This window comes from Miscanthus floridulus, chromosome 3, assembly GCF_019320115.1.
Source record: "Miscanthus floridulus cultivar M001 chromosome 3, ASM1932011v1, whole genome shotgun sequence".
Classification (NCBI taxonomy): Eukaryota; Viridiplantae; Streptophyta; class Magnoliopsida; order Poales; family Poaceae; genus Miscanthus; species Miscanthus floridulus.
This window is the reverse complement of record NC_089582.1, coordinates 64,661,865-64,676,028: the sequence shown is the minus strand read 5'-3', so window position 1 is coordinate 64,676,028 and position 14,164 is coordinate 64,661,865. Positions and strand designations below refer to the sequence as shown.

Sequence of the window (14,164 nt, the reverse complement as noted above, 5' to 3'; positions counted from 1 at the left end):
AGAGTTAGAAATAACAATGGTAGTGAGTTAAAGAACACTAGAATTGATGAGTTGTGTGATGAATTTGGAATTAGACATCAATTCTCGGCCAAGTACACTCCACAATCAAATAGCCTTGTTGAGAGGAAGAATAGAACACTCATTGATATGGCAAGGTCTATGCTTAGTGAGTACAATGTGAGTCAATTCTTTTGGGCCAAAGCTATCAATACAGCTTGCTATTGTAGCAACCGTCTCTATTATCACCCATTGAAAGAGAAGACACCATATGATCTCTTGAATGATAGAAAGCTCAACATTGTATATTTTTAGGTCTTTGGTTGCAAATGCTATATCTTAAAGAAAGGCACTAGATTAGGCAAGTTTGACAAGAAATGTGATGAAGGATTCCTACTTGGTTATTCCACTATAAGCAAAGCATATAGAGTTTGGAATTTGGATAGTGGTACTATTGAGGAAGTTCATAATGTTGAATTTAATGAAACTAAGGGTTCACAAGTAGAGAATGAGAACTTAGAAGATGTTAGAGGCATTCAACCTTTAAATGCCATGAAGAACATGGATGTTGGTGAATTGAGGCCTAGGCAAGTGAATGATGATGAAGATGATCAAGTGCAAGTGCTCTCTAACTCAAATGTGCAAGATGATACAAATCAAGCTAGTACAAGTGGCTCTTATAAAAATGAACAAGATCAAGTGGCTAGTACATCATCTCAACCCAATGATCAGGCAAGTGCAAGCAATCAAGTTCAAATGCTCCAACCAACCAATATTGCAAGGGATCATCCATTGGACACTATAATTGGTGATATTTCTAGAGGTGTGCAAACAAGATCAAGATTGACTTTATTTTGTGAGCATTTCTCATTTGTGTCGTCCATTGAACCAAAGAAGATAGATGAAGCATTGAAGAATGTTTATTAGGTAAATGCTATGCATGAAGAATTAAATAACTTCACAAGAAATCAAGTATGAGAATTAGTAGAGAGACCAAAGGGACACAATGTGATTGGAACCAAATGGGTCTTTAGAAATAAGCAAGATCAAGATGGGATAGTAGTAAGGAACAAAGCAAGATTGGTAGCACAAGGCTATACATAAGTTGAAGGTCTTGACTTTGGAGAAACATATGCCCCAGTTGCTAGATTGGAAGCAATTAGAATCTTGCTAGCCTATGCTTGTGCCCACAACATCAAGCTCTATCAAATGGATGTTAAGAGTGCATTTCTCAATGGTTACATCAATGAAGAAGTATATGTTGAGCAACCTCCTAGTTTTGAAGATGACAAGAAGCTTGACCATGTGTACAAGTTGAAGAAGGCATTGTATGGCTTGAAGCAAGCACCTAGAGCATGGTATGAGATATTAAGGGACTTCCTACTCTCTAAAGGGTTCATAATGGGTAAGGTTGACACCACTCTTTTCATCAAGAAGATTGGAAAAGACTTGTTTGTGTTGCAAATCTATATTGATGACATCATATTTGGATCAACCAATCAAGACTTTTGTGATGAGTTTGAAAAGATGATGACTAATGAGTTTGAGATGTCCATGATTGGAGAGTTGAGTTACTTCCTTGGTCTTCAAATCAAATAATTAAAGAATGGTATATTTGTGAGTCAAGGCAAGTATATCAAGGACGTGATCAAGAAGTTTGGCATGAGTGATAGCAAAGCTATTAGCACACCAATGGGAACCAATGGCAACTTGGATAGTGATGCAAGTAGAAATATGGTGGATCCAAAAATTGTATCGGTCTATGATTAGAAACCTACTCTATGTGACCGCATCAAGGCCGGATGTAATGTTTAGTGTATGCATATGTGCAAGATTTCAAGTCTCACCAAGAGAAAGTCATTTGAAGGCTACAAAGAGAATATTGAGGTACTTGAAGCATACACCAAATGTTAGTTTGTGGTATCCCAAAGGAGCAAAGTTTGAGCTAGTTGGTTACTCCGACTCAGATTATGCGGGATGCAAGGTTGAAAGGAAGAGCACCTTGGGTACATGTCAATTATTGGGAAGATCACTTGTTTCATGGTCATCAAAGAAGCAAAATAGTGTTACATTATCAACCGCCGAAGCCGAATACATATCCGCCGGTAGTTGTTGTGCACAAATACTTTGGATGAAGGCCACTTTGAGTGACTTTGGAATCAAGTTCAAGAAAGTGCCATTGCTATATGACAATGAGAGTGCAATCAAGCTAACCAATAATTTGGTTCAACATACAAGAACAAAGCACATTGATGTTCGCCACCATTTCATAAGAGATCACCAACAAAAAGAGAACATTTGCATTGAGAGTGTAGGCACCGAAGATCAACTTGCCGATATATTCACCAAGCCATTGGATGAGAAAAGGTTTTGCAAGCTAAGGAATGAGTTGAACATATTGGATTTCTCAAATATGTGTTGATGCACCTCCCATTTATATGACATGCCTCTCCTTCGAGCAATCCAAGGTAAAAGTTGATTGGCATGGCATACATCCTTGCTAAGGACATGTTTAGTGCATCTAGTCATCTCTCACATTAAATAGGTTCATTCATGAAAATCAAATGAATTTGATGATTGTATATTACCACTATTGCTTCTATGCTTATTTTAATCTAGTGGTAGCATATGACATGTTTGTGGGCTTGTAAACCTAGTGTTTGATCTAGAAAATGAGCTCTAAGTGTTTAACTCAATGTGGTACAAGATAACCCTCATTTGGAGGTGTGAAGAAGCTTATCCTTGGATCAAACCGAGTTAAATATCTTTGGCAAATGATCTAGATTGGATCAAATTTAGGAAAATAATCCTCACCCCATTGATTGACATTGATAATCTTAACCTATCTATATTTTGAACCTTTGTGGTCATTGATGACAAAGGGGGAGAAAAACAAAGATATTAGTGTACTAAGATTATGAAAAGACAACAAAGGGGGAGAGATATAACAAAGGAAAAGGATCAATTAAAATTTTAAGCACACAAGTAAGGGGTGCAAGCTCATAAACTTATATGGTGCATTTGAATGTGCATTTCATATGTTTGCTTGCATGGCACAAGTTTTAAATTTCAATATCCATGCTTATGTGGTGTATGCTAGTTGTAGGTTTGAATGTTGAAATAAAAATCTAGCATGCATAGGTTATCTAGTGATTTCATTTCCAAGTGTTTCCAAGTGGTATCGAGCTAACCATGGTGCTAAGGATGGTATAATGGTGCACTCCGATTGGTATCACGCTTCAAAGGTCTATTTTTTATACCTTAGCATCATTTGGTAGACATTGTCTCCTATATTTCCTATCTAAACATATATGCAAGCTACAATCCAAACTCTTAGCACATATGTACGGGGAGCAATTGCTACCATTTGGGATTCATGAAACTTGTCCATATCCTTTTACACATGTTAAATATGCTTGGGCAAGCAACATGGATTCAATTGAATTTCAATTCATATCTTTGTGAAAGGGTTGTCATCAATTACCAAAAGGGGGGAGATTGAAAGCTCTAGTTTGGTTTTGGTGAATTGATAAAACCCTAAGTGCTAACCTAGTTTATCAAGTGATCATGAGATAGGTAGCACATTCTAAGTGGTGAAGCAAATGAAGATTATGACATGAGAATGGTGATGCCATGGTGATGATCAAGTGCTTGGACTTAAAAAGAAGAAAGAGAAAAACAAAAGGCTCAAGGCAAAGGTATAAATGATAGGAGCCATTTTGTTTTAGTGATCAAGACACTTAGAAAGTGTGATCACATTTAGGTTCGATAGCCATACTATTAAGAGGGGTGAAACTCGTATCGAAATGCAGTTATCAAAGTGCCACTAGATGCTCTAACTCATTGCATATGCATTTAGGATCTAGTGGAGTGCTAACACCCTTGAAAATGTTTTGTGAAAATATGCTAACACATGTGCACAAGGTGATACACTTGGTGGTTGGCACATTTGAGCAAGGGTTAGAAACTTCACCGGCGCCCTAAACTTAGGTGAATGTGGTCACTGTAAGTGACCAGACACTGGTCTCTGAAGGACCGGCGCGTCCGGTCAGTAGCAGTAGAAGAAGCACAGCGTCGATCGTCGATTGGACGCTGGCGATAAAACGACCGGACGCTGGCTGGCTATGTTTGGTCACACTGACATGGTCATGCACAAGGGAAACGCCAAGTGACCGGACGCTGGGTGAGTCTGGTCGAGCATGATCGGACGTGTCCGGTCGTGAAAAGCCATCTCTGAATGCTTACTAGAAATGACCGAACGCTGGGGTTCAGCGTCCGGTCACTTTGAGCTGCTGTGTCCAGTCGTCACTTGACCATTGGGATCGAGCACTCAGTATTTTAAGAGAGAGGACACATGGCGCACATCACATGATCAGACGCTGAGGTCCAGCGTCCGGTCAATGTGATCGAAGCGTCCGATCGACCTGTGTTTAGTGCAGTAAGGAGCCCAACGGCTCTATTCGTGGGGGCTTTCTATTTAAGCCCCATGGCCGGCTCAAGCTCACGCTCTTGGCCATTTGCATTGACATATCAACCTTGTGAGCTTAGCCAAAGCCCTCCCACTCATCTCCATCATTGATTCATCATCTTTATGAGATTGGGAGAGAATCCAAGTGCTTTGCTTGAGTGTTTGCATCTAGAGACACTTGGTGTTCGTGTTTCGCTGCTGGATTCGGTTGTTACTCTTGGTGGTTGCCGCCACTTAGATTGCTTGGAGCAGCGAGGATCATCGAGCAGAGGGTGGTGATTGTCTCCGGCTCCGATCGTGACGATTGTGAGTGGTTCTTGACCTTTCCCCAGCGGAGAGCCAAAAGGTACTCTAATGGATTGCTCGTGGCTTATGTGATCCTCATCTTGTGTTGGTTGTGCGGCACCCTATTGAGGGTTTGGCGTGTGAACCTCCAAGTGAGTGAATCGCCACAACGAGGAGTAGCTTGCCGGCAAGCAACTGAACCTCGGTAAAAAAATCATTGTGTTCATCATTTGATTCCGAGGTGATTGGTCTTCATTTATATTGATTCTTGTGATTGATTGGTTCACTCCTCGACATGGCGGTATAACTATCTTGCTCTCTCTCTTTATATTGCCGCAAACTAGTTATCAAGCTCTTTAGTGTACTTAGTTGTGAGAGCTTGTTAGTTTGGTTAGTGTGGCTCTTTGGTTAGTCTTTGAGAGCACACTAACTTAGTGTAGTGCCATAGCTTTTGTGTGGTTACAAACAATAGAAACTAAAATTGTGGTAGGTGTCTTGCATTTTTAGTAGGTTAGCGCAACACTTGCTTCGCCTCATAATTGTCTAACCGGTTTGTTAAGTATTGTTGTAGAAATTTTATTAGGCTATTCACCCCCCCTTTAGCCATTAGGACCTTTTAGTTACATATCTAAAGGAATAAATGGAATTTATGAGTATAACATCAAGGTCATAGTTGGACCGTTGTTAGTGAATTGCTATTTGCCAACTTTGTGTTGGGGTTAGGTAAATTTACACACTCCTGATATGAGATTAACTGCATATCCCCCTATATGCATTTAGAACGTGGGAATCCATAAAGATTTCCTATTTGCATAAGATTAAGTTATGTTGTATACGTACCAATCTCACCACCACAACATACATTGATGGGTACACACAGGAAACTAGGGATCAATGTGAGATTTCAATCTCCGTCGATTGTTAAGTATTTAGATCTCTTATGGAGGATCTATTTACAACACGTATGCTGATTTTATTTTGACAACAAGCATTTTCAGACATTAGGGGGAGATTTAAAGTACCATACATAATGTTAGGAATTTTTTTGGAATGTATAAGACATTTCAAGCTTAGGATCACATACTAAATGAACTGAATTTTGAGTTGAAAGAATTGTTGATTTGCGTAATATTGTAAATAAACTGCCAAATGCATTTACTGATTACTAAGGTGTCTTCTAAACTTGTTAATCCGTTGCAAGTATGTGCTAGAAAGAGTGGTGGTACGAAGTAAAACCACTCAACTCCCAATTGTAAATAAGAGGGGGAGAAGTATGGCCATAGAGCAAGATTATTCATGCTAGCAATATAAGGTTTTCCGTCTAAGATAGTAAATGCAGGTCAACCTTTGGTTGGCGACACCTTGTGGGTAAATATTGGTTATTACCCAATGGATGGTTGTCATCCACAAACCTAGCTCAGAGGTGCACCTAAATACTGATGTTGGGATATCGGAAAGCCCTGACCCTCGTTTTGGAAAGTCACGATGAGTCATTCAAGGTACTCTGAGTTTTGATAACCGAAGAATTATATCATAGAAAGGCTGCATGTGTCGACACGTACTTCTCTGAATAAACTATGTACAACATTTCAAGTCATCCAGTCAATAAGACCATAGCATAGTGCTTTGCTCACTCTTACTGGAACTTGTTGAGTGATGTAATACATGTAGAGATAGTCTTGCTCATCAGAAAAGAGGTATTTTGGGCTATGATGCCAACACCTCATGGTACCTTTACTGTGGGTACAAAAGTGTTTTTGTCCTAGAATGGATTGAGAACAATGTGGTGGTGAGATCAAAGCAAGACTAGTAGCACAAGGGGTTTACGCAAAGCCTAGGCATTGATTTTCAATGCAAATTATTATCTATAGTAAGTTATAAATTTTTGATACTATCTTTGATCGGTAGTACAAAAGCATCTATCTTTGCAGTTGATAGTTGATAGATGTAGTGATTGCATATATTTATATGATCACTTGATTTGGTGTATTTGTGAAGCTTCCAGGAAGGAGTTCATATACCCAACCCTCATACATAAAATCGCAACACATATTGTGTATTGCTTAAGTCAATATATGGCTTAAAGCAGTTAAGTCAAATTTGGTACAATCGACTTTGTGTGTATTCCCTAAACTGAAGAGATACAATATTGATTACACGTGGTGTTCATTTTGAAGTCCTTGATTGGATTTCATAGTGTTATATGATAATCAATAATCTTGACATCATTAGTGATGAACACATGTTAATAGCACGTTGTAATCTAAAGACGGAGTTTGAGATGGAAGATATGGACTAAACCAAAATTTCATTTTGTGTTTATCATCTAAGCATCTTCTCTCAGGATTTTGTACAAAAGCTATCTATATCCAGATCATATTGAGTGATTCAATATGAAGGTATCCTATGGTTGTTCTACCTCATGATAGAGGAAGATTATTTTATGCCATAGTGTCTGAGATGAGATATTGGGACACGTGGTCCATTATCTCTGTGCTATTTATGCGCTAATATATCTTGCAAAAATTTCCGGCTAGATATTATTTTTTACAATGATTTGCTATCTAGTAGCAGCGCTATTCATACCAAATGTTGGTGGATTGAAGTTAAGAATATCTTTTGAAGTCTCAAATAGCACATGTGGTCTTGGTGTAATCCATGATCCGATTATGTGGATATAATGATTCTGGTTATATATAAGATCCCCAAATTCTAGATCATTGAAATAGGTTTTACATGAATATGAAAAGACCATTTTGTAATAGTATTTAAATAGACATTTAATGGTCCATTCCATTAATCATTCTGACATTGTATTGTATAAGGCTTTACATGAACATATATAGCTTGACAGAATGATATATCCCATACTGAAGTTATGTGGTGTTGATTCTACGAATCAATGGTCATTATCTATAAAGGTAAAGCAACTTGTGTTGTGTAGATGGAGACAAGTTATACTTAATGCAATATTTTGCACTAAGATGGTTCTATTCCATAGGTAATATGGGCATATGAACATTTGCAAACTAAGTCTTGTGATAATTTTGTAGAGATATTCACAGAATCTACCATACTCCACATTTCTTATGTGTTGAGCACATTGGTATGAATTTACTTTGAGATTTGCAAGTATCAGGGGGAGAATCTCTCTGATTAATAACTTGTTGCAAACATCATATTGCACTCTTTTCTTTGTATGAGTTTTCCCTTGGGGTTTCTCATATAAAGTTTTTAATGAGGCAATATCAACAAAAGGTTATGTCATATCATCTATTTTTGCCACAAGGGTTTTTGGTGGACGATATTGCGATATAAGATGCATTGTACTCTTTTCTTTATGTGAGTTTTCATTTACGGTTTCTTATATAAAGTTTTTGATGAGGCAATGTTCAACACAAATGTATATGCTATATCATCTATTTTCCCCACCAAGGTTTTTGGAAGATGATATTTCGAGCATATTTGACCCTATGGCCAAGGTGTTTTTAGACTAAGGCTTTGGGTTTATCTCAAATGGTCTAATAACATTGGTGATTGTATATCATGGTGTTTCTCCTTATTTTTTTCCATTGGGTTTTAAGGAGTTTTGCCTGGTATACCGGTATTACTTTGGTTTTTCCCACAGGGTTTTCTAAATATTCATATAGATGCATAATAGATGAACAGTAAAGACTACAAGGAGCTAATTGATTAAGGGAGAGTGTTGAGAATTATTATTTAGTGCTCAATTAGGAATTAATTCAAGGGGTGTCTTTTCATCCCTCTCTCTTTCATAGTCATAACCACCCACATAAACTCTGTATATATATATGTACACACTGTTTATTAGAATAAAGTTGAGAGATCATTTGCATCAACTCGCTATCTCTCGTTCTGTATTTTCTAATATATATATATATATATATATATATATATATATATATATATATATATATATATATATATATATATGTGTGTGTGTGTGTGTGACAGCGATGCCTGCCTTGCATGCAGGTCCCAATGCTAATTGAACGAAAAAAATGCATGATGTTGACTGCCATAGCAGGTGTCAACTAACCTGCCCTGAAACTCAGACTTAGTTGTATTCTAGCTAGGACAAGTATCATATCAAATCCAAGTAGAACAGGGGGAACACGATGCTGCTACAATGTGATCATTTTTTTTTTGCGAAATCCAGTAAAGTCATCTCTACGAATACACACGTATAACAACAGATATTTAGTTCTCTATAGACACGTTTTTATAGGGAATTTCAGTAGACATTTGATGGAACTAGTACCAAAAGAATATACCTGGGTGAATTGGGAGAAAACGTGGGACCAACCATAGTTCAGGAACAACTGGATTATTACCCCGCCAATCATATACACCAATAACCTTCAGTTAAGAAAAAATCGGTAGCATGTATCAATAATACCGATCGACCAGATTAAATTAATGTGCAAAAATAGAATGTCCATTGTTCAATAACTTTTCTACTACATATAATAGTATAAAACAGCACCTAAGTCTTAATAACCTACTTATTATTATGTAATATAGTGCATGGTGTGTAGACAATACATAACTCAGAAAATAAGCTAAAAATTAATAATGTTATGTGGGAAATGGAAAGTGCATAGCAGTGGATATGCATGGAGCAGGTGTTTGGTATGGCTTTCCCTAGCTTCACAAAGTTGTTTTTCATCTTCTTCTACCAAATAGGTTTGGATGAAACGATTCCTCTCTAGAAGCTAATTTTTTTTAGCTCTTCTCGCATACACAGTTCTTACTGAAAACATTAACTTCTCCTAGCTTTTTCTACACTATCTTCGTGAGAAGTTATTTTACCAAACGTTTTTTTAAAACAGTTTTTGCTTCACCAGTGAAGCTGCTTTATGGAACTGAAGGAAAAAAATATTTTATTAGTGAAACTGAGCTGTAGCAAACATGTCAAAAATATATCCCCCGAGCTGGGGGCTCCAGTCGATGTCATTTTCACTGTTTATTTTTTTGTTACTTTTCAATTTGCATAACCTGTCCAATGTTAACAAGAAACTATCCCTAGAGATTGTACCATAAAGCCTTTTAGGTACTCAAATTAAGCTGTAATACCTATATTTTTATACATATTATCGATCAATAATAACACAAATTTATAAAAAGCAGTTATTATTTACTATATATACGTGGAGGTGGAGCCATGATGCATACCGAGAGTAATATCTTTGCCCATTGTGGTGCAGCAGTTGCAGTGCCATGGGACAGGATCCACGCGCGACTTTTCGCTAGTCCATCGTTATGCGTCTCACCGAGAAGCCTCAAGGTGGCGTAGTTCAAGCACGTGCCAAACATGGCGCTCTCGTCCAAAATGTTGAAGCCCCATCCGCCGTCCTCGTTCTAAGCAATAATTAAATTAATTAATTCATTCATAAACGGTTGGTGTGATGTGAGTTTAATTTTGTTTCTCTCCTAAACTCTGCGATGGTGGTTGGGGCAGCCCCGATGTTTTCTATACCTATTAATTTCTATAGACACTAAATATAGAAATCATAATCCCGATATCCAATTATATATATTCTTTCTCCATTCTCTACCAATCATATTGCTTCACGTCTTGATTCTCGTATAGACATGGTTTCTAACTTAGACCCGGTTTCTATGATTTTTGCTCTCTCTTTTCAATAATTACCTTACCACATCAGCAGAACGCTTAGGTGGTAGTATAATTAATGTCCATAGAAACTATAGTAATTTCTACATTAGAAGTGCCCTTAGATATTGTTATATGTGTGTGTTGTGCTTCTGTGTGCGTGTTCGTGTGCGCGTGTGTCCTCTTTAACATAGTTTCACCATCAGCTTTATGAGCTGTTTGAAACTATTTTTTTTCTGTCAAACAGCCTTTTTTAAACAGCTTAACCTGTGAAACTTCGTAAACAATAGCTTTTCACAGTTTCATCTCTCACATATGGGCGGGCCCCGGTATGGATTTACCCCTGCTCGGGGAGGCAGCACGCAGGCTCTATCGGACCGCTGGAGACTTGGGTGCGGCCGTCGGGGCTAGCGACGACCACCAGGGTACAACGGCGCGTGCACCTCCGCGGGGTGCGCGCGCGAGCCATGCCGTGGGGCACGCAGGCATCGGCATAAGGAAGACTAGCGAAGGAAGGAGAGAAAGAAAGACCCGTGAGGAGATGAGGGAAAATAGAAGAAAAGCAAAGGGTATTGTAGTTATTTTATTTGTTTTGTCATCATGAGTCTGAGCTGTTTTACCAAAACGGGGCCATAGTCTCATGCCTTGCCGTACCCGTACCTGGTGGTTGTAGATATGGCGGCATATCTCACGTATATGCTCTTTCGATAGGACAGCATCGATTGATCCAGTGATGTGCAACGCGAAGATCTGTACAACAAGAGTAGAGAGATAGAGATTACAACAGAGCTTTTCTAGCTCCCTTCTCAGTCGTTGAGCATACATATGTAAGCAGCAAGTGCATGTACGTTGAAGGACTGATGATAGATATAAGCCGCAGGATCGGAATAGAATTAATACGAACCCAGAAGGGCAGCAGGTACATAATCCCACTGTAATCACCAGGCCAGTGACCATCTTCAGCCTGGAGAGCAGACATCCAACCGAGCGCTCGTCTCAGCGACTCCTGCAGAATTTCTTCCGTCACCTCGTCGCCATCCTCTAGCTTAGTGGCCGCGGGCATATCCGCGCGCATATGCTTTTCTCCAGTGAGCTGCTTATATATAACAGGAGTAAATGACACACGCGCGTCGTACATGGTGAGCTCAACAACAGCCCGCGGGCATATATCTATGTATAATATACCTGCATGCGCATGAGTAGATCCTGCGATTCCCTCCTTCGGAAGCGGTTCTCCGTGAACTCCCGGCGAAGCAGCTCCACCTTGGCGAGCTCCTCGTCGGTGCCGGCGTCAGGGTCGAACTCCCACACCTGCCGGCCATGTAACTCGCTCACCGTCTGTATCCATGGCCCTCCTCCTTCTGAGATCTTTAGCCTCCACATGCTATGCTGGTCGCCGCTCGCGCCGCCTCTCCAGCAAGTTCAATATATGAAGTCTTCTGCAGCAGCTATAGCTAAGCTAGCTTCAAAGGTGGACGGAGTTGTAGTGTTGGACGGAACTCATGGTTGGGCATGCATATATAGCAAGTTATTAACTTTTCCTTCTCATCATTCAGAAAAATTGTATGTATGAGTATTAATTAGCCATGGGCCCTATAACTATTAATAATTAATAATTCTGTCGGTTTGATATTGATCGAGAACAAGAGGCGCAGTCATAGCCATATATCTGTCGGTTTGGGCCACGTTCAGTTGGCCGAATCCGGCACCGCTGGATTCGTTGTGCGACACTATAGTGCACTGTAGCATTTTGTTTGTGTTTGGTAATAATTGTCCAATCGTGGACTAATTAGACTCAAAATGTTCGTCTCGCAAAGTACAACTTAACTGTGCAATTAGTTTTTGATTTCGTCTACATTTAGTACTCCATGCATGTAACACAAGTTTGATGTGACGGGGAATCTTCTTTTTGCATAGTGTCAAAGTTGCGAGTTGAGAGCAACTAAACATGGCCTTGATATACACATGTGCATGCAACAGCTTGTATCTCTTTCAGTCTTTCTCATCAATCCTGCCAGCGAGACCAATCAATACAGCCCAGCCCAATCATGGAGAAACCCCGCGTGTACTACTAGAGAAACGGCTTTTGATCCACTTTGAAATTTGGCTTTAGTCCCGGTATTTTTCACGTCCAGACTAGAGAAACCTTTAGTCCCGGTTGGTAGCTCCAACCGGGACTAAATGCCCTTGCCAACGACTACTGCGGCAGGCTTTTGCTGCAGGGGACCTTTAGTCCCGGTTGGATCTACCAACCGGGACTAAAGGTTAACTTTTACTCCCGGTTGGTCCCTCCAACCGGGAGTAAAAGTCTACTCCCGGCTGGAGGCTCCGTCCGGAACTAGAAATGGACCTTTAGTCCCAATTACTGTCTCCAACCGGGACTAAAGATACCCTTCTATATACCCCTTCTTCCTCCCCGAGCCCGAGCCACTTCGAGCTCAGTGTTCTTGCTTCATCGCTGGTCTCTCTTCTTCCTCATCGCCGGTAATCACAAGATTTCTTCAATTCCTCCATCGATTCTTCGGTTCTAAAGGTTACCAACTTTATACTCTCATGTTTCATTAGTAGCATATCTCGTTTTGTGGACTAGATATATGTGGTTTTTTATGGTGGATTTTTTTTATTTGTAAGCCATTTAAGCTCAAAATCACTTTAAAGTTTGCATATTTGGATGAAGGAAGGTTAAAGTAGTTATTCAAAACTAGTATTCAGCTTTCATTTCTAGCATGCATAGCACACTTCATGGTTTAGAGATATAGCAAATTTTAGAGTTTTTTTAATTTTATTTGTTTATAAAATAAGAAATTTATATTATATTAAAAATGAGTATAGAGAGTAGATGACAACTGCTTCCGGGTCCTCGGCCTCTCATCAGGTTCTAAAGCGACTGAGGCCGGACCTCCCTCTCATTGCATGCGGCAAGTGTGAGGAGAAGATTGTGATGAAGTACCGGGTGAGGAAGGAGTGTCCCAACAAGGGCCGTATCTTCTACAAGTGTCTGGATCGCAATGTGAGTTATTTTGTCGCATTTGATGATTATGATTAATTTATACTTATTTTTATGATGATTGTGATTAAAGTTCTATTTTTTTGTTTTAATTTCAGTGGGATGTCACTGGATGTTCAGGCTGGTACTGGGAGGAAGAGTATGTTGTACACGTGCAAAACTCTCTTGCACAGGCGGCTACGGCGGCTGATGAGGCAGTGATCCTGCGAAAGAAGCCCATAGATGTTGAACAAACGCATGATCTGTCTATTTTAATTGGAATTAGTCGCGAAATCCTTATGCTGCTGAAGTGCATTTTAGCTTTAGTTTTTTAGTGGTAGTTGGGATTGTCTACATTGTTGTGAGACTTTCATAAATTAATACCTTGTGTGGTGGCATGCATGTCGTATAATTAACTAATTATGTTCTAGGTTTTAATATGGTATGTATGTCATGTAATGCAGATGAGCCGGCATTGGATGTACAATGCTGATCGCCGCTCCCAAGAGTTCATTGAGGGTGTGCATTCTTTCTTACGTGTGGCCGAGGCAAACAATCGTGATGGTTTCATGTGCTGCCCATGTGCCATATGTAAGAATTTGAAGGAATATGCTAGCTCAAGGAGTCTTCATTCACACTTGTTGAAGTCGAGTTTCATGCCAAACTATATTTGTTGAACGAAGCACGAAGAAACCAGGGTTGTAATGGAAGAAGGTGAAGAAGAACAATAGGACGATGATGACATTATTGCTGAATATGGTGCCTTCAATGCTACTACAATGGGGGAAGCTGA

At 39.4% G+C, this 14,164-nt stretch overlaps 1 protein-coding gene across 3 annotated transcripts in view; it reads right to left on the bottom strand.

Annotated features, from left to right (window-relative positions):
* The window catches only part of LOC136541751 (achilleol B synthase-like), a 45,168-nt gene extending 33,315 nt beyond the window's left edge, over positions 1-11,853 (bottom strand). For all 3 annotated transcript variants that reach the window (XM_066533823.1, XM_066533822.1, XM_066533824.1), the window contains exons 1-5: positions 11,571-11,853; positions 11,290-11,478; positions 11,046-11,135; positions 9,947-10,132; positions 9,046-9,130 (exon numbers count right to left, since the gene is read on the bottom strand). In XM_066533823.1, the coding sequence (XP_066389920.1) occupies positions 9,046-9,130; positions 9,947-10,132; positions 11,046-11,135; positions 11,290-11,478; positions 11,571-11,768 (748 nt within the window). In that variant the 5' untranslated portion in view covers positions 11,769-11,853. The remainder of the gene's footprint in view (positions 1-9,045; positions 9,131-9,946; positions 10,133-11,045; positions 11,136-11,289; positions 11,479-11,570) is intronic.
* Positions 11,854-14,164: the final 2,311 nt, after the last annotated feature.